At 35.5% G+C, this 23,736-nt stretch overlaps 2 protein-coding genes across 2 annotated transcripts; one reads left to right on the top strand and one right to left on the bottom strand.

Moving 5' to 3' along the window:
* Positions 1 to 2,981: 2,981 nt before the first annotated feature.
* On the top strand, positions 2,982 to 4,178 carry LOC131007666 (uncharacterized). The gene has a single exon (XM_057934596.1). The coding sequence runs from the start codon at positions 2,982 to 2,984 to the stop codon at positions 4,176 to 4,178; it is 1,197 nt and encodes a 398-aa protein (XP_057790579.1).
* Positions 4,179 to 18,847: 14,669 nt separating this feature from the next.
* On the bottom strand, positions 18,848 to 20,974 carry LOC131023888 (transcription initiation factor TFIID subunit 7-like). The gene is made up of 6 exons (XM_057953527.1): positions 20,839 to 20,974; positions 20,305 to 20,495; positions 20,046 to 20,179; positions 19,837 to 19,956; positions 19,597 to 19,666; positions 18,848 to 19,304 (listed from the first exon to the last, which is right to left on the bottom strand). Exons 2-6 carry the CDS (start codon positions 20,417 to 20,419, stop codon positions 19,141 to 19,143), a joined length of 603 nt encoding a protein of 200 aa, XP_057809510.1. The 5' UTR covers positions 20,420 to 20,495; positions 20,839 to 20,974; the 3' UTR covers positions 18,848 to 19,140.
* Between the last annotated feature and the right edge of the window lie 2,762 nt (positions 20,975 to 23,736).

The following is a 23,736-nucleotide window of genomic DNA, read 5'->3' as shown; positions in this document are numbered from 1 at the left end:
ACTATAATTTCTTTTTTATTGTGTGAAGCCACTTTTATTATAATTTATATCCAACATTTTTCTATAATCATATATTTAAGCCATATCTATGTTTAATACTTAATAGTATCTAGTTTTATTAGGAAAACTCGCGAAATAAAAGTAATATTTTTATTACAAATTTGTGGAATGGTTTTAAAACCCTTTTATTTTATTTTGATTTTTCGTGAGAAGATTAAAAAAAATGTTTTATTACAAAATTTTGGAATTAATGAATTGATTGAGTCAAATTTCAAACTATGCTCTTCAATTTCCAATTCAGCCTTAGTGAAAAATTAATTGACCCCTCAAAGAGTAAACGCCACTGCTGATGTAAGACTTTTCTTGATTTAGTAAGGTAACACCAATCATAATCTCCATAACTTATTCTACAAGGATCTTCTTAATCACGAATTAGCAGATAATTAAGTACTTATAATTTAACTTGGGTACCAATTATATTGACTTGGTTAGGTGATGATGTATTTGCTTATGTTAGGTCTAGGGGATATGTATGTAAAATTTGGTGAACAAATTTATATTCAAATTAAAATGGAAAAAAAAAATGATTTTGAAATTTCTATCAACTTTTTGTTAATGGTGTCCCACGAGTTGACTGAAAATAGATAATCCCAAAAGTGAAAAACAAAAAAAATAAAGAAAATATAAGAAAGACACAAATAGAATACTGTGAATAGGCGAAAGTACCCACTTTTATAACTTGTCTTACAAAAGTACCCACCCAAGCCAAAGTCCAAAAAGTCAAAGCCGACATGCTTGGTTTTTTGGAAAAGCAGACCTGACATGCTTCGGTTTTTGTAAAATGTCTAACTCACGTCAATTTCACAAGTTAAAAATGTGATGAAGAGACAATAATTGCCCAACTCACGTCACTTTCACAATCTAATGTATACTGTATGTTTGAAAATTTATAAAAAAATTAGCTTACGTTTGCGTTATAAAAACATTAGTAAGAGGACTAAAAATTTCACTATTATGTATATTATGCAACAAAAAAATATTCAGAAACCAATGAAACAATTAGCCGCCGGAAATTCATAGCCGTGAACAGTAGCCGCCGGTACAAAATATACACGGCTACTGGTCAGCGGCTATGAACTTCCGGCGGCTAATTACTCCATTTGTTTCATAATATTTTTTTGTTGCATAATATACATAATAGTGAATTTTTGAGCCCTCTTAGTAATATTATATTATAACACGAATACCTTAATTTAGAGTTTTTATTTAAATTTTTAATTTTATTTTTTTTATATTACAAGAAGTATACATTGATGTCAAATATGAGAGATACTGAATCTGCAAAAAATTGGATTATAGTGGGGTAAAAATACTCACTTTATGCATGATTTGATTGAACACAAAATAATACAGTAAACACATAAAATAATAGGCTATTTTTGAAGAAAACACTTGAAACTCATGAAATGTAAACAAAAAAATATTTGAGCTCTAAAAAAACAATTAGCCGCCGGAAATTCATAGCCGTGAACAGTAGCCGCCGGTCCAAAATATACACGGCTACTGGTCAGCGGCTATGAACTTCCGGCGGCTAATTAATCCATTTGTTTCATAATATTTTTTTGTTGCATAATATACATAATAGTGAATTTTTGAGCCATCTTAGTAATATTATATTATAACACGAATACCTTAATTTAGAGTTTTTATTTAAATTTTTAATTTTATTTTTTTTATATTACAAGAAGTATACATTGATGTCAAATATGAGGGATACTGAATCTGCAAAAAATTGGATTATAGTGGGGTAATAATACTCACTTTATGCATGATTTGATTGAACACAAAATAATACAGTAAACACATAAAATAATAGGCTATTTTTGAAGAAAACACTTGAAACTCATGAAATGTAACCAAAAAAGTATTTGAGCTCTAAAAAAACAATTAGCCGCCAGAAATTCAAAGCCGGTCGTACTAGCCGTGTGAAATTGTTCACACACGGCTAGTGAATCCGGCTACGATTTTGTGGCGGCTAATATGTTTTTTGGGAGAAAAAAATCATTTTGAAGTAATACATATGGTTGTAAATTTTTTTACCTTATTATGAATGTTTGAAAGTAACATATGTATCCCTTTTTGTGTATTTCTATTTATTTGTTAATGTTTTAGTCAAAAAAGTACATGTCCACATGAAATAAGAGATAAGGTGACTGCACAAATTTGGATTGTAATGAGGATTTAATGCTCACTTTCTGCATGCATTTGATTGCACATTGAGTAATAGATTGAAGTGTACTGAATGAATGAACAATACATTTCACGTGAATTTGTACAAAGGAATCTAATATTAGTCTATAATGGCTACATTTGTGAATGAGAAAACATAAATCCAAATACTCGTAGAAAGAGCATTCAGTTAAAAAATTGAGAAATTGAAACCCTCAAAGATTTGAGAAGTGGTTTGTGCGATAGTTGGTGCAATTGGTGTTCAAATTCTACTTGAAGAGGTGATTTTCTCATATATTGTTTGTGTAATTAATAGTTTGAATGTTTTATGTTATATTTATGAGAATTTTGAAAGTGTTTATGCATATTTTAATACTACATTTTATGTGTTTTTATAGATGGAATTCGTTAGATACATATATGTGAGATACAACGGACTCGTCGATGGTATACACTATGTTGGTGGGCTACAGAGGTCCTTCCCCTCGTCAACGAAACTATTGAGAGCCTGATGTGCAGCGTCAACAATATTATGAGGACGCATTCGTTGAGCTCGAGCTACCAATTGTATTATTTGGCGACCAATCTATTTGGTAGGGAGATGAAATGTGGCTTGGCCACAGACGATGACGTGGAAGCCTTGTTGGCAACTGCCGACTATCCCATGGTGTACGTTGAGCACTACAACGGTCCGATTGTAGAAGAAGCCTACATCCCTACTTTTAATTTTGCTGAACCTTCGGGACACGTAGATGAAGCACAATGCAGTCAGTATGAGACGCCGTATTATCATCATACGTCGTTTCATGGTGTCCATAGCTCGTCCTCCACGACAATATTTTACATGGGATGGACAACCGCTAGACGAATCTGCATGGAATCAAACCGAAAGGCTTAATGAAGTATGTGGGAGATTGAACGATGTGCGGACAGATGATGAACCTGAGCACGAAGCTGAAGGCTCGGTTGCATCAGGAGACGATGATGATTCTGATGACGAAGAATTTGACCCTGCGCTCGAGGTGGGCACTACTTCTGATGCCTCTGAGGATTTATTAGACGACGATCTAATCGATTTCACGGAGACCGAGCGAGCAGGTTGGATCCGACAAAGTACAACACGTGACGGAGATCCGACAGTCGAGACCGGTGATCTAACTAATTGGTTAGTTCCCTTGATTCCAGTGGACGCCTCGGCTTCGCTGGTTGCTCGCGAGAGTGACCCTTCTAGAGTTGATGATCTGCAGAAGAATTCTTTTTACAACAGCAAAGACGACCTGATCATTGCTGTTGGTTTGTGGAACATGAAGCGAGGCACTGAGACAAAAGTTGTCCGCTCAGATCCGGGACGAGTCTATTTCTCGTGCAAGCACTCTGACAACTGCAATTTCGATCTTCGTGCGTCTAGTCACGGCCGAGGGATGTGGAGAGTGCATAAGTTGAAAGAGCATTCATGCGAAGGGGACTTGCGCACAGCTAAAAAAATCAAGGCGCACTCGAAGGTGGTGGTAGCGTTTGTGGCAAACAGAATACGCGATGATGGAGAGGTCATTAAGCCGAAATCCATCATGGCTGAGTTAGTACGCGATTTCGGCATCAAAATCAAATATGATGTCGCGCTGCGTGCAAGAAATCTCGGGATGGATATGATATGCGGTCGAGTTGATGATTCGTTCCTCCTGCTCCCAAGATATCTGTATGCCCTGAAGGAAGCGAATCCTGGCACCTTATATGATTTGGAAGTAGATGTAGACTGCCGGTTCAAACATTTGTTTGTTGCTCTGTGGGCTTCCATCTCACCTTTCTACTTTCACCTTCGACCAGTGATTGTGGTTGACGGCACACACCTGAAGGGCAAAAATAGTGGCATTTTGTTTGTCGCCGTGACAAAAGACGGAAACGAGGCAGTTTTTTCCCTTGGCGATCGGTGTCGGTCCGATCGAGAATGATGAGTCGTGGAAGTGGTTTATGTCACATCTGAGAGGTGCTTGCGGCGAGCCCGATAACTTACTTATTGTATCTGATGCGCATGTCTCCATCGCTAATGCTGTGAAGAGCGAGTTTCCAAATGCTACTCACGGTATTTGCTACTACCACTTGTTGAACAAGATGAAGGGTTATGGGCCCGGTGTTGCTGAGCTTTTCCGCCAAGCTGCATACGCCTACGAGCAATCAGATTACACGCGTGCAATGTCAGCCATGGCTGCTCTGAAGCCAAAGGCGTACGAGAAGTTATTGCGCGTAGGCCCGGAGAAGTGGGCACGATCACAATGTCCTGTGTCCCGTTACAGTTTCCTTACATCCAATGCCGCCGAGAGTTTTAATGCACGTTTGCTGTGGGCCAGGCGTCTTCCAATCTGCTCGATGTTGGAGGCAGTCAGATTAGTTGTCGAGCAGTGGTTCAACGACAAGGCTTGCGGCCGCACAAGAGAGCGATGAAAATCTGACTCCGGAGGCAAAACAGAAGCTCAGTGCAGAACTTGTAAAAAGTCGTCGTTACACAGCCAAGAGGACCACCGAGAGAAAATACAGGGTTCGTGCTAGTGGTCGTCATTATATGGTTGACCTTCAAAAGTAGAGCTGTGAATGCAACGAATTCAACGAGGACCAGATGCCGTGTTCTCATGCGATTGCAGCCATTACGTATGTCATTTCTATTCATGACCTCAATTACCATTATTAAATAACAAAAAGTATAATCGTTTGTTTTGCAGTGAGGCGAACGAGTCAGTGGAGGATTACGTGCACTCTTACTACTGGAACAGTTCACTAGTTGACACATACTCTGGCGACGTTAACCACTTGCCTCCCATAGAAAATTGGAATATTCCTTTCCAAATTGCATCTCAGCTTGTTTTACTAAATCTCTCTCGGCGACAAGCTGGTCGTCCAAAGGAGACTCGAGTTCGATCCGCAGGTGAAAGGCCGACTCAAAACACATCAACAGCGGAGGCATCAACTAGTAGCAAGAAACGAGCACCCAAAACGTGTGGTCTCTGTGGCGGGTCTGGTCACACACGTCGATCGTGCAAGGGTACGGCCACCGATGCGTAGTCGTATTTATGTTTAAATTGAAGCTTTTTTAAATATGTTTAATTATAAATGCTTTCTAGATCAGCATAAAGACTTGCTATATTCTTTAATTATAAATGCAATTTAGAAATAGAAATGAATTACTACATAATTTTGATTGTTAAGTAAGTATGATTTATTATTTGAATTTGTCAAATATTAGAATTGAATATCCTTAAAAACGTCCATCAAACCAAAATAGAAGGATTAGCCGCCACAAAAGTATATCCGTGAGGATTAGCCGCGAGTAGTAAAATAATACGCGGCTAATCCTCACGGCTACACTTTTATGGCGGCTAATCCTTCTATTTTGGTTTGTTGGACGTTTTTAAGGATATTCAATTCTAATATTTGACAAATTCAAACAATAAATCATACTTACTTAACAATGACCACCATTTACATGTCACTACAATTATGAGTTGAAATTATGAATGAAAATTTGGGAAAATGCACAACTTGTACTAATAAATTTATAATATACCATTACAGAGCTTGAAATTATGTGGTTATGCATTAAAAATGTCATTAAAATCCAAATAAACTAATTAGCCGCCACAAAAGTGTAAAAAAAGTGGTAGCCGCTAGTAGTGAATTCCGTGGCGGCTAATCCTCACGGCTACACTTTTGTGGCGGGTAATTACTTTATTCATCTTATCTTACAGTTTTATATGTATCACAAGTCATCATGGAAGTAAATATAGATAAGAAGATACTAACATGTCGGGGTAAAAATGTTGGTAAACAAAATAGCATAAAGATGTAAATAGTCATAATGTACATAGAATACAAGTTCAAAGTACATCGGGGGATGAGCAAAACTCGTAGATGGCACTGCCTATCTTGTGCCTATACAGCTGAAAATTATTATTGCCCCACTCCAGGCTCGGCGAGTCTGCGATCAAACGCTCCACGGTCATGCACGCGAAAACACCAGAGCTATCTCGGTCGCTCTGTGCAAACTGCTCGGCAGGATCAGCATACTCGATCTGCAGCTGACGCCATTGGAGATTCTGATTCGGGTTCTCCATAATGCGTGTCCTCTCGAACCAAAGGAACACCTCAAGGACCCGGTAGAAAAGACGGCCCAAAGGACACAGAGCGCGCAGCATGTCGTGGCGTGACTGTGCCCCAATCCGATACAAGTTCGGATCGAATACGCGGCATTTACCCGTGAGCATATCAATGCTACAGATAACGATACTGCCCCTCGACAAATACAGGAACAATGACCTGTACAGGAAGAAATATTTGATCACCAATCCTTTTTATTTTCAGTCAAAGTTATTTATGATGTAGGTGTAATTGTGTACCGCAATGGCATCCAACCAATCTCCCTGAGTCGATGAGGTACCCTTGCCATACACTGAATACATCAGCTTGGCAGGCGGCTTCCACGACAACACCAGGAGCCTCAGAGCTTATAAGACGCTGCTCTGCACGAGAGCTAAACATACGGCGCGCATTCTCCATCAGCTCCTTGTATTCTCTATCCAAATAAGCCTGCAAAGAAGAAAAACATTATTTCAACAATATTTTATTATAAACGCAAAATATGTTAATGCTTACGAAGAATTCCGTATCCAATATGATATGCGTCCTGTGATCGATGTCCTGAAGCAGGTCTGTACCGGTCACCAGCCTATGCCTCAGCGTCATCATGTACGCATCTACATGCTGCACATACTTTAATGTTAATATTAAGTAAACAATAATACTACATGTAACAAATGCATCAAAAATATTAGATACCTGTGGCTCGAGGTCTTTAGTCCTGCTCATGAGAGTTTGCCAAAACGTCCTCTTGATCGGGTGCCCACTCTCTGTCACCACCAACTTCCTGTAGCTCCCAGTACGGATACCCTCCACCATACGAGTAAATCCCTCAATATACTTCTTGTCGACGGGTTTCGGCTCGTGGCTGTGAACGTATGGGGATCTCAGCGCAGCCGAAAGCTGCCGCTCACGGTGGCTTCGGCGCAGTTGCGCGCCCTCTGGTGGTGGTGGTGGACAAACACTGACGGGAAGGATAGGTGTTGCCCCAGAAGCAGAAGCTCCCTATATTTACATTAAAACAACAAAAGTTAAACATATAAACAGTTTAACAATGACACGTAATTTCAATTAGAAGTTAAATTTAAAACAAATACTGAGCTTTTACCCCAGTAAACTGCTGCCAGAAACGCTCCATATCTCCCTGAGAATAACCAGCCTCGAGAAGAATCGGCAGCGAAGAACGAGGCGGCTCGAATGGGTGTGCTGAGCTCGAGGGCTGCTCAGTGTACGAGTAGCGTGGCCCCAGATATGGGGTCAAGTGTCCGGCAGCCCCAAAAGTCGTGGGCACACCAAAACAAGTATGCGGGCCCGGTGGGGTTTGATAATCATCACTGGCAGAGTGACCCGCGTCCCTAGCAGGCGACTGGTGTGCAGGGGACCTCTGCTGCGATGGCGCATCCTCGTGCTCGGGCTCCGTCTCGGGCTCGGGCTCACGTCGCCTGTCCGATTGAGGTCTTGGAGCAGGCATGGGCTGACGTACATCGGTGCTATGCGAGCATCGGCAACGCATACACCCAAAGGTCTCCTCGGCCCAATTCTTCAGCCTCGTGAATAGGCCCTCCTCCACACGCCTCGCCACCCGGCCCTCACTCTCGCGCACCATCTGTTCCATGCGCTGCCACTCCTGCTCGCTCAAACCAGAAGGCCCATGAGCAGCACTGCTCTCTCCCCCGTATCTGGGCCTCCTTTGACTCTGTGACCTCCGGCCGGAAGTCACGGGGCGATCGCCGCCGCCACTCTGATCCCGCTGGCCACTGCTCGACGAGGACGAAACCACCTGTGGTCTCTGCCGCTTTCCCTGGTCTCTGCGCCTCGAACTGCGACGTCGGGGTTCCATCTGAATAGATGCGTCAGGGCGGTCCCCACCCCCCGTATCCGGTCGAGGATTCCTCTGGCCGAAGACGCCCGGACCTGGAAACTGGACATCTCCTTCATTCGCGACCGATAGCCACCAATGCGTCTCCAGCTCCTGCTGTTCGGGCTGCAACTCATAAAGCCCGATCTCCTGCAATAAAAAATATATGTACATGATGATTAATATTCATAACATCAAATATAATTAACTAATAAACACTTAAATTATTACCGGTGACTCAAATAGGGGCTGCAAGTCTGCAATGTTGTGACTCAAGAAGGTCCACCTCTTGAATCTAGGTAATATCCCGGCATTATGTAGAGCGATGTGGCTGTCCAAGGCGGGAATAACCTCAAGACCCCAAGTATATAGAGCCCAAGAAGGCCCATAGAAGTGGTACTTCCATTCTACCGACATCTTCTTCATCCTGAAGTTCAAGCGATTATATGCCGCTGCACCCCAAGGAAATGTGGAGAACTCCGACAAGTCCTCCGCCAAAGCCCACGTCCAGATCTCCACGGGTCGTGGCGTATCCACGCCCAAAATAAATGCGTGTAGCACCAACAAGTGGGCCACACGCAGTGCTATCGAGCCGTCGGGGTCGTCAATCTCCGTCCACTGCTCAAAAAAAATGCTTGCCAACTCCTTAACTGACAAGCGCCGCCCGCCACAAACTCATCTGTATGCTACATTACTATTCAAATTGTGGCGGGCTGTTGGATCGAAACTATGTTGCCCAAATGACAATCCGGTCACAAGAGCGAAAGCGGCGTGATCAAGGCAAACCTTCTGGCCGTTGATGTAGAACCACATCACATCGTCACTATCCAGCAGATGACGAGAGACAATATGATGCAATGCCATGTTGCACCTGTAGCCCGGCTCCCAATCCAACAAATGTCCAAAGCAACCCTGCCTGAACGTATTCTCCAGTGCGTGGCCCCCAATTTCCCTCAGTCGCTCGGGTACCAGGGACAAATAACTGGTCTTGTAGTAAGAACTGATCTGCGTCTCGGGGCGATTTATTGTGTCGGGCCTCCGATAACCGATCTATTCAATACCAAAAATTTATCAATTAAAAAGCCAACATATAATTAATTAAATCAAATAATTATCAATTTAATAATAACATAACTAATTCAACCAAATAGAATTATTATTAAATCAAATAATTCACGAAAATAATTGTGTACATGTAGAGGATCTTCGCGTTACTTTAATAATTATGCACTACCCAATTCAATTCTTTGGCATCTCAGCTTATTTAAATAATTGAAATGATTTTAAAATTAAACTAAATCAAATTATATACTAAGTAATTCACAAATAACATAACTAATTCAACCAAAATGACTACAACAAAATAACATAAGTAATTCACGTCCCAACAAAATAATTGAACATAATGACTACAACCAAAATGAATATACAACCAATAATTAATTATTTTCGTCCCAACATAAGTAAATTCCGTCCCAATAATTAAACAATGTAATTTTCGTCCCAACATAATTAATTCACGAACACAAGTAATTCGAATTAAACAATCCGGTCCAAAAAAATTCACGAAAATAACATGCTTCTACTTGTTGTGGAAAATAACATCCTTATTCACGAATTTAAAATCAACAAAATAGGATACTTACTTGATTTGAAGAAGAAGCCATGGTCTATGCCTTCGGACGTTGAAAAAATCGTGGATGCTCTCCTTCAAGTTCAAAAAAAATGATTCTCATTCAAACATGGACAAACAAGAAAACCAAGTAAAAAACAAAAATTCATTCCAATTTACCTTGGGTTTGGAATGCTCTCCTCTCTCTTAAAAATGAGTAGCCGATGCTCTTTCTCCTCTGTCTCTCTCTTTCTCGGTTGCCTCTCTCTCTCACTCTCTCTCAAAAAATAAACTTTACCCGTGCGGCTAGGTTAAAACTTCTACTCAATTCTTATACATGTAAATGGGTTTCTTGGTCAAACAAGCCTTTAAATTGCCGTGTATATCCCCCCAATAAAGCTTCCAAGATTCTCGCCTATCTGTATAGCCGCATGAATTGTCCAATCACCCTTTAAGCTTATAATTTAAAAAAAAAAAAAAGGTTTTCGTGTATAAATAGAATAAATAGTAGTAAATTAAGGGTAAAAAATACGAATATTATATAAAATGATATGAAAAATTATTTTAAAAACATTTAATAGCTTACCCGCCAGTACTGAGTAGCCGTACGCTGTAGCCGTGAGTAGTTTCTTACCCACGGCTACTGCAGCCGGCTACATATTTCTGGCGGGTACCCACTTTTTAAGGTGTATTATGTTTCACTGATTCATAATATATGATTTTGTAATTTTTTTATGCACCATTTGCTATTATTTTATGTGTTACAATATTAATTCATATACAATCAAATAAACTAAATAAATTTAGACTTATTGAGTTTATTTTGTCAATCTCCTTCTCGTGAATTTACTGCAAAGAGATTCTCACCCTATAAAGCTGCATTGTAGCCGTATGAATTGTCCAATCACCCTTTAAGCTTATAATTTAAAAAAAAAAAATAGGTTTTCGTGTATAAATAGAAGAAATAGTAGTAAATTAAGGGTAAAAAATACGAATATTATATAAAATGATATGAAATATTATTTTAAAAATATTTAATAGCTTACCCGCCAGTACTGAGTAGCCGTACGCTGTAGCCGTGAGTAGTTTCTTACCCACGGCTACGGAAGCCGGCTACATATTTCTGGCGGGTACCCACTTGGTAAGGTGTATTATGTTTCACTGATTCATAATAGATGATTTTGTAATTTTTTTATGCACCATTTGCTATTATTTTATGTGTTACAATATTAATTAATATACAATCAAATAAACTAAATAAATTTAGACTTATTGAGTTTATATTGTCAATCTCCTTCTCGTGAATTTACTGCAAATAGATTCCCACCCTAGAAATCTATTATACCCGTGAATTGTCCAATCCCCCTTTAAGTTTATAATAATAATAAAAATTAGGTCTGTTTAAAAATTTAAAATCAAGAGTATTATGAAACTAGAATATTTTATAAAGCTAATGAAGTATTTACCCGCCTGTTAATCCTAGCCGGTTAAAGTAGCCGCGGGGATCCATTTCCGGCCGGCTACTGCTAACGGCTACGATTAACCGGCGGGTAATTGTTGTATTAGCTTAAAAAAAATACTTGTTTCATAATACGCTTCATTTAATTTTTTTTCAACTTTCTTATAGATGTTTAATAACATGAAAACCTGTCTTTATTTTTTCGAACTTAAGGCATTTAGGGTTACAAATAATGACGTAAGTTAGCAAATAATGTCATTTCCTCAGATTTAGAGTCATATTTAACTACCTCTCTTACACATTTTCTTACACAAGTGTACTTGTGTAAGAAAAGTGTAAGAACTTTTACGGAAAACGATGTAAACCTATCACCATCAATTGCAAAGTGGGTAGTTTTATAAGACGTCTTATATGGGTGGGTAATTTTGTAAGATAACTAACCAAAGTGAGTACTTTAAATTCCATCCCAATAGAATATATGAAGTGAACTTCCTCAAATTGAACCGACAACTAGTTATCAGTTGCTCTGTATTAATGCTTTTTTATTATTATTATTGGAGCAAATTAGGAAATTCACAAGAGATTAAATGAACTATTCACTAATTCTAGTTAATTCATGTGGTAGCACAACAAAAATCACATTATTAATTGGCACGTTGATCTTTTCATACACGAGTGATGAGTAATTCTCTATCATTTAGTTGAACATGTACTTACTTTAAATTAATTAGTCGTTTGGGGTTAAAAAATGTGGAAACTACTTAGTTGTTACTGGTTAAAAACCAAAATAAAAAATAAAAAAATGATAAAGTCAAATTGTAACATAATGTGTTTTTTATTTACTTGCGTTTGCTTGCTACAATTTAATATTTATGGTATATATAATCCAAGTCAATAAATAAATAAAAAATTATAATGTCAGAACTAGGAACCAATTATCATGTAAAATCACTATTGTGCAAAATAAAAGATATTATTAAATAGGGTAAATCTATTTGGATCAAATTGATCCTGATGAATGAGAGCACAATAATCACAATTTTAAAAATAAAAATATATTTACCTAAAATACCAGTACTAAAGTTTAGGATTTTTAAAATATTAAAAATCAAATATTCACTTAATGGTGTTTTTTAAACAAATTTAATGATGAATTATTATTCAATAACAAATATATATATATATAGGAAGAGGTTCTAATAAAAACCTCTGTTAAAATGAGAACTAGGAACCTAACCTTTTAAATATTAGATCTAATGGTTATGATTTAGTCAACAAAAGAAACTGTGCATCTATTATATTTTACTGTGCACTTAAAAAATATGCAATTTATGCAATTGAAACCAACAATGCAAAATACTCAAGCAAATCGAAATTGTGCATCTATGCAATCGAAATTGTGCATCTGTAGTTTAATCTCAGCCCTCTATTTTATTTAAATCAATGGCTTTAAATTGGTTCCTAGTTTTCATCTTAAGAGGAGTTTTTATATTAACCCTACCCTATATATATATATATGTAAATAAATATTTAATGAAATTCACACCATAAAATCAATCAAAATTCATATTGAAAATACAAATATATATATATATATATATATATATATTATGTTAAAATTATGGAATAAAAAATATACTATAAAGGATAATAATGACTTTTATGTTGAAAATCGAATATTTATTATATTTAATTCGGATTAAATTGATCCAAATAGCATTACCCTATTAATTATTAGTTTACGTAAAATCCTAAAACATACTAAAACTAATCTATAGACTACATATATGAGGTTACTAAATTTTATACTTCGGTTTAGCTTTCCTGTAAATTTAGGGTGTATTCTCTTTGATTGTAAATTTATCATGGGAAAATGAGGAATAACCACAATTTCACCATTTGAATCTTTTCATCCCTCATTTGTAATGAAAAGGAGGAATGAGTGAGGGTCAAGTAGGAAATGAGGGAAAAGAAATGAATGATTTAAAGAGTGAACTTTTATTTATTCCTCATAATTTTCATGATAAATTTACAAAAAAGAGAACATTTAATGAATAATGCTCCTTTTTCTTTTCTCTTTTGGAACTAGTAAATCAATTAATTATTAGTTTACGTAAAATCCTAAAACATACTAGCTAAAGCTAATCATAATTTGATCCATTAATATGTACCTTCCAACAAAAGATACTACTTTGTACAGGCACAATAATCACTTGCATAATCATACTTTTAAGTCATTAAAAACTCTATAATGAGCCAATAATATAGATCAAGAGAGGTCACACTTGGCACATTAATGTCTGTACGATCTCTAATTATTATAATCACTCATTAATTAAGAACTATCAAAGCATGATGTGATTGTGCGTGGCACATTAATACACATATGTAACCTATTAACAAATTAGATCAAATGTACATTTTCTTTAAAGTAAATTATTATTGGTGCCACTAAAAGGTTTATTTGATTCTACCATATCTAAAATGGGAGTGACAAGATTTATTTGGTTATTGTTTATTTGGTTGCCAGCATTGTTAACCCAACAAATCTTTTCCCCCCAAAACCCAACCACGCAATATTTAGATTCTTGAATCACTTTTAACTTTTTAAATTTTGTCATTTTCTATTAGTTTAAATTAACAAACACACAATAAATGTCAAATTTTTTGGTTTAGGAAAGAAGAAATGTTTTTTTAATCCGAATTATGCGGGCATAATGACAACTCTTCCAAACCTAGCCTAAAATAGTTACATTACTATACACGTATATATATATATATATATATAATGTATTAGTGTGTGTAGAGAGAGGGCCAATAGGGAGTCGCCAGAACTGCATTTTCAAGGGACAAAATCCAGTCCAAATGTCACTTAAATTGATTTTTGAATAAATTCAGGTAGGAATTTTTATTTTATTTTAAATGAAGATGAACATTAGTAGTAGTAGGTTTGAATTAGTTTAGATCTCTATTTTATTAAATGTTGTCTCAATTTAGTTTGAATGGTATAAGATCGTAAAAGCATCGAAATGTATGTCTCGACGTGAATCACATTATTATTTTTTCGATGCACTCTACTTACGAAATATATACATTAATACATAGTGTTATTTTTGTGTACAATGAGAAGTTTTGACTCTTTCTACAGACTATAAAAAGGAGAATGAGTTGGAGTTAAATTAGAACTTGAAGATAATGTGAACGCGAAGTGTAGATTGATTTGAAAATTATACAAGAAAATACAAACATGAAACTATATTTGTTTTTGTCTATATCGGAAAAGGTCGGAGCGTGTTTAGGTTATCAAGAAATTGGCAAATAAACTACTTCGCGTAAAATTAATTTATTGGGGGACGTGTGACATGGCTGGAAGTATGAACTAATATTTTGATTAATTTGAAAAATTCCGATTTCACAAAAAAACAGAGAAACATGGAAATTTTGTGTCCGAAATGGAAAAAATAAAAATAAAAAGTCGTGTAACTTGTAAACGCGTAGCCCCATAAATGGAGTCGTTTTTAAGACCAGTTCATCACTTGTTAGTTTTGTTGTGTACTTGTGTGGCTGTCGGAAAGTGGCAAACACGCACAGATTTGGTATGTGAGTGTTGAGTGCAACCAATGTCAATGGACGGCGGCCATGCTTCATACACTCTTGTTACGCCCTACATTTTCTATGTCTCGACTATCAGATTTCGAAATCCAATTTTCCTATCATTTGTTTTGGTAATTTACATTTTTACACAATGATTAACGTCAACGAATTCCCCATAATTTGACGATTTCTTTTTTATTGGTGGTTTGAATCTATTAAGGGGCTGCACTTGGCAGCTCAAAACTTTTTCTTATATTCATATTATACTCATTTCGTTTCAAAATAATATGCATTTTTGTTACACCTGAGTATGTCTTATAAAAGTGTGCACATTCTATTTTTAGACATCATCCCACCACAAATCTTTTACTACTTTTTTGTATTCTTACATTTTCAACTTATTCATAACTTTTTCACACATGATCCTTTATAAACCTTTTACTATTTTTTTTTATTATTGCTATCATAACATTGTAATAAAAGTGTGCCTCTTTCTCCACTTACAACACATTTATTAAAATTCGTGTCGGAGCTTGGTGTGTGCACTATCTTGGAACGGAGAGAGTACTAAGCCAACTCAGAATTAGCACAACCTAAAATGATAAAAAAAGAATTAAAACAAAGTGTGTGCATGTGTTGGCCAAGCGGTAAGGGGTTAATGCCTAAGGCCAAAGGTCTTGGGTTCGAATCCCCTGTGACACGATCATTTAATTTCTTTATTTAATATTATAAATTTATCAAAAAAAAAAAAGAATTAAAACAAAGTTGTTGTATTTGTGAAGTGTGCGATAATACCTCAACACCGTTCTCCTCCACTTTCCCTTCCCGACTCCTATGATCACCACCATGACACTGACACCGTCATCAACCGAAGTATTTATTTTTCAATCTATCCCATTGTGAAATTCTAAATCTACTCCTAATTGAAACCACCCATCCTCTTCTCACTAGTTTCACTCTGCCCCTACGTATATAATAATATCTAGGTGTAAATTGTTTATTATAACTTATATTTCGGTTAAGTTCGAATATTTTCATTAGTAATGTTGTTAATGACAAAAGAAATTAGTCCGACTTCATACCATGTATATGTGCAGTTTTTTCATTGTTTGCTGTAAAAACTTCCCCAGCTCAATGTGTGCATTTAGGGGTGAGCAAAAAATTCAAAATCGAATAATTAAACCGATCCAAACTGAAAGTTTAAAATATGATTAGGTTTTTTCAAATTTTCAGTTCGGTTCGATTTTTTTTTTTCATAAAAATTCAATTTTTTGGTTTGGATTTTTAAAACCGAACAAAACCGAAAAATTGAACTATATTTATATTATATTATATATTTATATATATAATACTTTTAATTATAATTTTCTAATCTCTAACTTCTAATCGAACCATAATTATAATATTTTAATTATGTATTCTTAAAATGAATGATGGATAAAGATAAAATATATAATCTAAATCTGGGCAATTTTTTTTAATTTATAAAAAAATTCAGTTTTTCCGAGTTTTTCAGTTTTTTCGATTCAATTTTTGGTTAATTCGATTTAGTTTATTCGGTTAATTTGGTTCAGTTCGAATTTTTTTTTTTAAATTGAACATAAATTTAGTTTGATTTTGACAAAAACCGAATCAAATAACCGAATGCACACCCCTACATGCATCATCACTCAAATAAATTATTAAGTAGACAAGTTAATCCTTGTTTATTTTTTTAGTTAGAGAAATTTCAAACGAAATCCCTAAAAATTTCTTCAATCTTAAAGAATCATTTTCATGTTTTAATCTCCAAAATTCAATAACTGCTATTGCTTTAAAAACTCTTAGATGAGTTTGGGCGGTCTCCAAAATATACTCCGAATATACAAGGTTTAAAAATTGAAAAGAAAACAAAAAAGAATAAAGCATTGACCTTTGGTCCACGTCATCATCGCTATCGCAAATACTAGGAAATGGAAACAAGCTTGTAAAGCAAGAGAGCTGAGTCAAAACAACAGCTTGTCAAGCAAGTACCCGCCTTAAATGTCAACCAACAATGACAACCAAATAAATAAATAAACATTCAACTTAGGTTATTTTTTCTTGTCTTGGACAGAAATTCAATCAAAATTCTAAGCAAACTATACATATAAATTGTGTGCGTCCATAAAGCCAAAACCCTCCATTAAAGATATAAGCCCAAATGATTTTCTCTAATTAGAATCAGATAAAAAGATTCTTGCAAGTTGGCATGCGAGAATTTAAAATGTAATTATTTTGGATAAACCACCATTAATGCAGCATTAATCAGATTTGAGGCACCATGTTTCTGCAAATCTCTGGTATTTAACAGTAAACACACATAACTACATGGATTTCTTTAATCTGCTGTCCATCTCCAACTACTACAACCCTCCATTTTCTCTGCCTATCTCTGGTATTACCACAAAGCTATATGATTTCTTTAATCTGTTGTCCAGCTACAACTACTACAACTCTACAATCCCTCCATTTTCACATACACAGAGAGAGACGCACCTATCAAGTTGCATCACATAATACAGAATTCCCACAACCTTTTCTCCAGCAACAACCTGTTGACTTTCAACATCTCTTTACTTTTAAATTATACATACCATATCTGTAGGGCAAGCTCATGGGGGTAGGTCGAATCACTCCGACAGCATGGCTATTAAACAAACAGGCACCTGCATATATTCAAGAAACACAACCTGCATTCACACACCAATATGGCTCCAGACAGAGACTCAAGAATTAGGAAGACCAGTTTAACAGCAAACGACATTCAGCTACTCACATTCTGAAACCAGGATGCGGAGATGAAGTCATAAAACAACAGGGGATTACACAAAAAGGCCACACAAATTGTATTTTGTAATGAATTTAGGAATCAATTCCAAACCAAACACAGTAAAATTACATGTTATGTACACTGACTGCACCATTATTATTTGCTATACAAATAATCGATTCACAGTGTCACTATAGAAAAGCCAAATGCACTGGAGAACTGAAGATTCATTAGAAATGTCAGATACGGAATTTTCAAATAGCAGAAGATTAAGCCAGTTTCAGTAAATTTGTATGCAAAATCAAAGATTAAATTAACCAACACCAAAACCACTCAGACACTCACTCAACTAACATACAGATACAGTAGCTGATCACAAATATGGATTGGACAATATTCAAACAAAGCTGTGGAGACACGTTGAAGGAAAGAGTCAAGAGTAACCAACATATTAGTATATTACACCTACCTACATAATACATATAAGTTTACCAAGTTGAAGTCTTGAAGACACTGCCTCTAGTTTCAGACAGAAGTATTTCCATCAAGCAGTTTGTGGAATAAAATTCTGCAAACTAGGGGCGACATTGAAAACAAAGAAATGCCAAAATATATTCATCCAATATAAAATGTGTTTCATACGTTGAGTTATCAGATAATAATTAAAATAAATTATGAGATCTTACAGGGGAACAATTACAAATGGATGTCAACAAACTATAGAAAGAGCACACAAAAAATAAAGAATAACACAATGCCTAGTAAACAGTACACTGAATCAAGCTTCTGGATAGAAAATGGTAACAAATTCAAGACTACTACTAAGTTACCAGGTTCCAGTTACATGGTGCAATGCAACATACATGTAAAGTCCATAATTGTTGTTACACCTAAACTAAGTGAAACTACCAGAAACAGACAAACAAAAATTCACAAAGTTTACTATCTCAGAGAAGCATTAGCATCTGCACCATTACTATTAAAAGCATGTAAATTCATCATATCGCTGCAACAAAACTGCCTGAAACTGTCAGAAACAGGCAAATAGATCTCCACAAAGTAATAACTCAAAGTGGTAGTAGCTTGGATGGACATAATAAACTCCATGCACGTGAGTAGAAAATAACAGAGCACACAACAAAATGAAGATGGCAGACTAACTTAGTTTGGCCAGCAAGATGCATAATTCTCGTCTCATTTACTAAGAAAATCCCATAGCTGTACCAATGTTACAATAATCTGAAACCTTCATACATCAAGAAGGTTACTAAACTTTATAAACAATAATTGTGCTAAGCTTCATAAGAAAACACTAAGTACCGATTAGAACCTTGTGCTGCCGGTGTCGGCACAGAAGTTGGAGACCAGGATTTTGTAAAGGAGACATAGCAGGCATAAATTTATCCCATCACTAATTCAATAAGCCAATAGCATTTTCCCCATTCATGTATCCAGATTTTCAGACTTTTAGTTCACATAGAATCATCAGTCTCATCAGAATCACTCCCATCAGGCTCCCCACCAACCGTTCCAGCTTCAGGCGCATCAGGCTTTGCTAAAGGTGTAGATGCCACCATCTTACTCGCATTGCGAGCATCTTCGTCGCCATATTCCTCAGGCTCAACCATTTCAACACGTAACTCTGTGTCAAGGAAAATTGATAATGAACCATGCAGTACAACAAAACAGAATGGTATAAGTATAACTTTGTCGCTCCACAATGACCATAGATGACAAAAATCTTACATAGAAATTGGAACCTACAGAAGCTAATTGGCCAATACTATTATTATATTATTTCACAATATATCTAGATCTGCTAAAATAATGTCACTAACTTCTAAAGGACAGCTACAGACTACAGTTGCTATTCACAGAAACAGTTAGTGCACACATGAATGCAAAGAGTTAACAAGATAAAAGGATATCAATACTCTCAGCTGTTCCACCAGCCATGATGTTCTGCAAATCTCTCTCTACACGACGGACAACCTCGGGCTGAAAAAAGACATAGTATGATGAGTTTATTCATTGAGAAGGTATTGGCTACCATTTAAAATCATGCATAGGCAGCATATACAAGTTACAACTTGCTAGCAACAAAATTTATTTTCTTGTTAAGGGGCTAGCAAAGAAATATAATTAATGGTTAAAGTATCTTATGAAACATTTAAATCTGGCTCTCGACGAAATCTTCGCCTTCGAGCATCCCTCATGGGTGGAGTAAGTCCGTGTCTATACTCCACTGCTTCGGGGACACCGTCACTCTCATCTCTCACCATTATCATCTGCACAACTCGGACAAGTTAGCAAGCCATACCGCACCTAATACACCTAAGATGAACCGTTCAAACACTTAGTTACTACAATCACCTACTTGACCAATGTCTGCAGTTTTAATCAAGACATTGTCATCGTAAGTCTTGTACGACTCTACAACGGAAGGAAGATCCAAGAGGGATGAAGAGAAGCGGTCATTGCCTATAACAAATGTACCAGTCCTTCCATCCTCTGCAGGAAACAGACGCGTAAAAAAGCATAAGAGAAAGTATTGCTCGAAATGAGGCTATCACCAAAAAACAGAGTAACCAAACTTTATAGAAGGTTGAAAAATAGAAGTCTGTATATTACTATACCAGAAAACACCATATCCAAGTTCTTGTCTTCAGAAGAAGCAGATGAATCATTTAAGAGTCGCTCAATTCTTTCGGCAACAGCTGGTGGCACTCTCAGTATAAACTGCTCTTCCATGTCCTTCAATTTTTCTCTCACAACAACACAATATGTTCCCAAACAATACTACTTATTTTTTGCCAAATCCCAACATCTGAGAACAACAACATTATTCATTGGGATATGTATGAAAACAAGGAATGCGGAAAGTAATATGCATAACTAAATCTCTTATTCAGAAACACATAAAATTGCCTACGACTAGTGTCAGCATTTTCCATCGGTGATCATACACTAGGGGAAACAATCTTTTCCATACTAACCAACATAAAACGAGCTAATATAGAAATAATCTTTGAGCAATAATTAGAATTACACCGATAAGCCATTTCAAAAAACCCTAATTAAAATAAACATATTTCTCGAGCTCAAATTTCTTAATCGCATTAATTGAGCAAAAACAGGATGGAAAAAATACATTGGGGGAAAGTATATACCTTATAGCAGAAGAGATGTGAAGTCATCCCACGGAGAGAGGGAAGGAGAGAGCGCAGTGTCGACGGCGAATAATTAGAGGTAGATTTTATTTTTATTTTTTTTTAGAAGAATAGTTTGAGATTATTATTAGTACTTCCCACTAGGGTTGTAAATGAATCGAATATTTTTGCTCGATTCGAGATTCGATTCGAAATTGCCCTATTCGTATTCGAAATTATTCGATTCGTATTCGATAACAAATATTCGATTCGATTCGATTATTATTCAAATACATATATGAAATTATGATATTCGATTCGATATTCGTAGATATTCGATTCGATATATAATATATAATATATATAATATTTAATTATAATTTTATAATATCTAATTCTAACTCTAATTGTATATATATACTATATATATATATATAATATTAACATTTTAATTATAATTTTTGTAATATCTAATTTTTTTAACCTTCCATTACTTAATTAAATTCGATTCACATAATAAAAAATAAATTTATAGCATGCTCATTGATTTCTTCACGCTACAATTTATAGATGTATATACATCTCAAGATCTCGAAACTAGTCCATGACACCAGCCTTAAGAAATTAGCTATATATATTTATTTATTTATACACACGCATATGATTATTAATTTATTGCAAAAAAGTTGTGAAAACTAGAAAACTAGATTCCAAAAAAATAGTACAAACAATTCTAACCCTAATTCATTTCTAACTAGGCGCGCCTCCATTTCCAGATCTGAAGCATCCTTCCTCTAGCGGCTAGAGGTGGCCATCCGAACCGGAACCGTGAACCGGACCGAACCGCACGGTTCCGGAACTGGAACCGTTAGAGACGGTTCCGAACCGGGAACTGAAACCGGTTCAATACGGTTTCGGTTACGGTTCTATTTTTTGGAATCGCCGGTTCCCGGTTTCGAACCGGAACCAGAACCGTGAAACCGCGAACCGCCGTACTTGAACCGTGAACCGTGAACCGCCGTATTGAACCGTGAACCGTACCAAAAAAAATTGATCATAATTATAGATAAAATAAAGCTTGTTTACAACTAAAAAACTTAGTGCATGTCAATTGTACGAAAAAATAATTTACTATTAAAGAGCTTGGTGATTGCGAATTATTATGATTCATTATGATTCATAAATTATTGTTTTGTCTTAAATTGGAAAATTTAAGACTAAATACATGACCAAACCAATTATTTGTGCTAAATTAATCATTAATTAAATTGGGATACTTCACACAAAAAAAATATGATTAGTTGTGAGTTTCCCTTAAAAATAAAGTAATTCAGAGTCAATTTATTCTTGGTGTTAAATAAACATATTTATCAGAACAATTCGCAACTTAACCTCCTTTTTATTGTAAATTAAGAGGTAAGATTAATTTATATTTACCTTGTTCCAATTTAATAAGCCACAGGTTCGGATAATGCCGAACTTTATGGATATCAAAACTGGGTCTTTATTGTGATTTACAAATGCTTTTTCAGATTTTACTTCAAAATATGGTCCAAATATTTCTCGAAAACCACTGTTAGGAGTACCGGGTCTTCCTCTTATGGATTTGACACTAGTACTCAAGCGGGTATGATGCTTCAAAATTAAATCGCCAACAAAGGTCATAGTGGTAGTCAAACACAATTTTCCGAATTAGAAGAATACCTTAGGGAGCCAAAGGGAGGAGAATTGCTTAATGCAGGGCCAAATGACGTGGACGTGTTGAATTGGTGGTCAATTAAGCAAGGTCAATACCCCATCCTTGCAATCATGGCGAAAGAAGTCTTTTCCGTCCCCGCATCAACTGTAGCGGTCGAGCAAGCTTTTAGCGAATCGGGATACATGCTCGATGAACGAAGATCCCAAATGGCACCGCATAATCTTGAAGCCCAACTATTGCTCAAAGATCATACATTAGCCGAAGCAAGAGAGCAAGAAAATAAATGGGATGATTTGTTCGTAGAGTACCCCATATCCACGACCGAAGGTGACACCACCGATGCGAGCGAGTCATCTCAATGCACCGAAGGCGAAGACTTTGACGATGACTTCGACTTCGACATGTAGAAGACTTCATGATTATGCGGTGTCACCAAAGGTAAGACGAAGGTAAGAGAACTACGTGGACTTTGATTCCTCCGGGATACGTAGGCAACTTAATTATAACTTAAATGTTATAATTAAGCTCAAGTCCTATTTCCTTTATTTCTTTTTTCCCCCAAATAACAAGTTGTAAATTAAGAGTTGTAATTTTATTTTAGCATCCAAAAGTTGTAATTTGTAAATTATACTAATAAGAGTTGTTATGTGCAACTTTGTAACTTAAATTATATTTGTAAGAATTGTAATTTATAAGTAGTTGATTCAAATAAAGTAATTATGCAATTTATAAGAATATTTGTAAGAATAGCAACTTTTATTTTATATTTGTAAGAATTGCAATTGCAATTTTTAAGTTAAATATATTTTTAGAATATTTGTAAGAATATATTCTTTGTAAGAATATATAATATAAGTTAATTATATAAGAATATAAGTTAAGAATATATAAGAATATATTCTTTGTAAGAATATATAAGTTATATAAAAATATAAGTTAAGAATATAAGAATATAGTAGTATATATAGAATATAGTTAATTATATAAGTTAAGAATATATAAGAATATATTCTTTGTAAGAATAATAAGTTAATTATATAAGAATAAGTTAAGAATATATAAGTTAATTGTATAAGAATATAAGTTAATTATATAAGTTAAGAATATATAAGAATATATTCTTTGTAAGAATATATAAGTTAATTATATAAGAATATAAGTTAATTATATAAGAATATAACTTAAGAATATAAGTTAAATATATTCTTTGTAAGAATATA

Source organism: Salvia miltiorrhiza, chromosome 1, assembly GCF_028751815.1.
Source record: "Salvia miltiorrhiza cultivar Shanhuang (shh) chromosome 1, IMPLAD_Smil_shh, whole genome shotgun sequence".
Lineage (NCBI taxonomy): Eukaryota > Viridiplantae > Streptophyta > Magnoliopsida > Lamiales > Lamiaceae > Salvia > Salvia miltiorrhiza.
The sequence above is the reverse complement of the archived record's forward strand: the minus strand, read 5'-3'. Positions and strand labels throughout refer to the sequence as shown.